Raw genomic sequence first — 3,156 nt, 5'->3', positions numbered from 1 at the left:
TATTTCCAGAAGAGCTTTATAAACCTTTGACACTGAATCTTGTTGCAGTAACTGTCTCCTCTGTGGGATTGTTGTTGTCAGACAGAAGAGGAATGATCGCTGCTGTGGTTCTCTTCATCTTCCTGATCCTGGGTGGAGGAGGAACACTTGTTCAAACACAAGTGTCCACAACAAGAAGTAAGTGTTTCAGAGAGAATCGTGTCTTTCCTAAAAGCCAGATGTTGTACATATGATCAGATGTTTTGTTGTAGTTTCATCTTGCTTTCTGTGTAACTCTGAGCTGATCATCTTTGAATTGTCTCTGTAGTCCAGTTTAGAGGTTTTGTCCAACAGAACCTTGACATGGGATTCTTCCTGCTCCGTTTCAGGATTCAAACCAACGAGTCCTCCAGGACCAGTTGGACACAGTGAGTGTGAACTCTGATCTTGACAAAGATGGTAAAGATGGAGGCTTCAGGACTGATGAATCACTGCTGTCCAGTGGAGCAGATGTGAAGCTCGAGTTCACCTTTAATCTCGAGTTCACCTTTAATCTCGACACCATGTCCGTCAGTTGGAGCGGAGACTTTATGGAAGTACGATGAGGTTGGTGGACTAGAAGGAGCAGCAGGTCCAGCCTGGTTTGAGTTCATGTTGCTCTTCATTCTGAACACTACAAACTACCAGGAGCTGGTTCACTTGCATTCCTGCTCGTCCTGTTCCAGCAGCTTGTTTTTCTAAACCTGCATCAAGTCCAGACCTGCAACACTTTGGCCCCCTTTTTCCTTTTTTTTCATTCTCAGGAGATGTTGTTACAGTGTTGTCTGTTCTGCTGCCAACAACAGAACAACCAAGTGTCCAAGTGAGTGGAACCTAAGAAATTAACAAATAATCAGTGTTTGTTGCACAAGGTGTTGTGGATGCAGCGCCACGACAACCATCTGAACTCGCTGTCACAGACTCATATGCAATAACTGCACAAGCACTTGATTATGATGTTTAGCTATATTTATTTTTCTACCTTATTTTTTTTTTTAATGTGTGTGTGTGTGAATGACTGAGCAGAGTAAATGAAACAAGTGTACATGTATTGACAATAAAAGTACTGAAGTGATCTGATGTGGTTTCCTGTGAGTTCTTCTATGTGAGGCTGCTTCTTCAACGTCTGCACCGTCACCAATGAATCAGCAGCGCCAGGCTGAACAAGATGATTTAGAAAACAAAACTCCGATGAAAGAAGGTTTCGGAGTCCAGACGAACTTCTACATAAAAACTCATCACAATATATAAACAACAAGACATTTGAATCGAACACGATGACCAATGCTGTGATAAAGCAGAGAATAAAGGACAAAGACTCAGTTGTCCTTCATGATGAGTGATGAGTCGTGGAGCCTTCACATCCTCAGCAGCTGATCGGTGAACATCTTCATCAGTTCTTCTGTTTCCTCGATCAAACACGAGTTTCACACCTTAGCAATGTCAGTTTCTTTTTACGTGATGAGTTTGCATGTCAGAAAAATGTCTATTTATCCAGTTTTAACATTGTTGTTGCGTTAAAAATTATAAATAAATAAATATTTTTCTTTTTTTTTTTGTTCTTGATGTGTTTTATTGGCCGACAAACAGAATTACAATCGTCACATGGATGTTAATTTCTTCCAGCTCTGAGTCAAACTGATGAAACAGACACTGAACAAGTTCTTCAGTTTGTGGTGTTCAGAGAATTAAACTGAGGTTTAGTCCAATTCACCCACATTTCCTTGATATCGTCGTATTTTATGCTGCTGTGAAAAACTGATTTCTTACAAGTGGTGAACGGTTTCCGGCTCAAGATGTGATTTGTTCCAACAAGGTCCACACAAAACTCGTTTCTTAAGAACATATTGTCGTCCATGTGAGCTCCTGGCTTTTGTCCTGGGCTTTTATTTTAGTTTCTCATCTAAAACACGACATTTTAAGTGCGACACTGACAAGTTTTACCGCTGTTTGGACTCTCGGTGCTAATATTTGATTTTCTAGAATCAGAAATCGTTTTTTTTTTTGTAATTATTCGACCAAATGGACGAACAGAAGCAGAAGCCAGTGTGAATCATGTGATCTTGTCTCCTGTCAGTGTCTGAGATGGTTTAGTGGCTCAACGGCGCCACCTTCTGGCAGATAATGAACCCTGCTGTGAGGCTGAATTAAAGTCAGCAGCTCAAAGTCTGAGCATTGATGAACTCTCTGAACCCCGAAAACCTGCCGGAGGGTTTTAAAAGGCGAGTTCTCCCAAAAAATAACCTCCCGAAAGTGTAAAAACGGTTGAATTTTCAACTCTCTCATCATGATGGCGCATAGCTCCATCAGGAAACGGAACAAATCTGAGCTTAAAGTCAGAAGAGTTCATCTAAAGTGCTTAACTGTACACGTCTCATTTAAAAACTCACTGAAAACAAGGTTGAACTGCAGGCAGTGTTTCCAGAGAGACTGAGAGGAAAACCAAACCCACTGGATCGATCAAATAACTGCAGCTCTCTTCAAAGTAAATACCAGGGCTTACGTGTCCTTTCGTGTCGAGGCTTCGAAGCGTGTGTCGAGTCGTTTAGGGTGATTTTTGTGGGGCGCGTATCAAGGCGTGATGTGGGGCGTTCGAGGCCTCGCGGACCGGCCGTACCACATGACCGCTTCAGGAAGCATTGGCTGCTTCACGTGTGATTCGAAGCACAAGTGCCGGATCTCTGCTCACATTTAGTGGATCTGGGACCAGAAAGTACAAAGCAGACGGCGAACATCCCACTTGTGGCTCTGCAACTGCACAAGCCATAAAACTCCCCCCAAAGAGAGCCTTTAATAAACCAGCTCAAATGTTAAAATCACACATTTCTAAAAGAAAAATATAATAAACACATACACATTCTTCAATTTCAAATCCGATAAAACAGCTTTAAATGATCGAAAGTATTACAAAACACACTGGACTGAGTTGGATGATAGACCCAAAAATGTTCGCACCAACATAACGAGCAATGAAGCAGGGCTCGTTATAAGAATATACTGGAGGAAATACTGCTGGTAATTAGAGAGCTACCAGTTTATCAAAGAGACAACAAGAGGAGACGTTTCAGCTGGTCTCTCCTCATGAGGTGAGCTCAGACTATATATATTAAATATCATAAATAAATATAAATGTGACGT

At 41.6% G+C, this 3,156-nt stretch overlaps 1 protein-coding gene across 1 annotated transcript in view; it reads left to right on the top strand.

Moving 5' to 3' along the window:
• Nucleotides 1-923, top strand: part of LOC103375331 (butyrophilin-like protein 2) — a gene marked incomplete at its 5' end in the record, with an annotated part of 2,921 nt that extends 1,998 nt beyond the window's left edge. Inside the window, 2 exons of the mRNA XM_008305578.1 lie at nucleotides 49-177; nucleotides 369-923. Of these exons, the coding sequence (XP_008303800.1) occupies nucleotides 49-177; nucleotides 369-424 (185 nt within the window). The remainder of the gene's footprint in view (nucleotides 1-48; nucleotides 178-368) is intronic.
• Nucleotides 924-3,156: the final 2,233 nt, after the last annotated feature.

Source organism: Stegastes partitus, unplaced genomic scaffold (assembly GCF_000690725.1).
Source record: "Stegastes partitus isolate 25-593 unplaced genomic scaffold, Stegastes_partitus-1.0.2 Scaffold2553, whole genome shotgun sequence".
Taxonomy (NCBI): domain Eukaryota; kingdom Metazoa; phylum Chordata; class Actinopteri; family Pomacentridae; genus Stegastes; species Stegastes partitus.
This window is presented reverse-complemented; position numbering and strand designations above follow the sequence as displayed.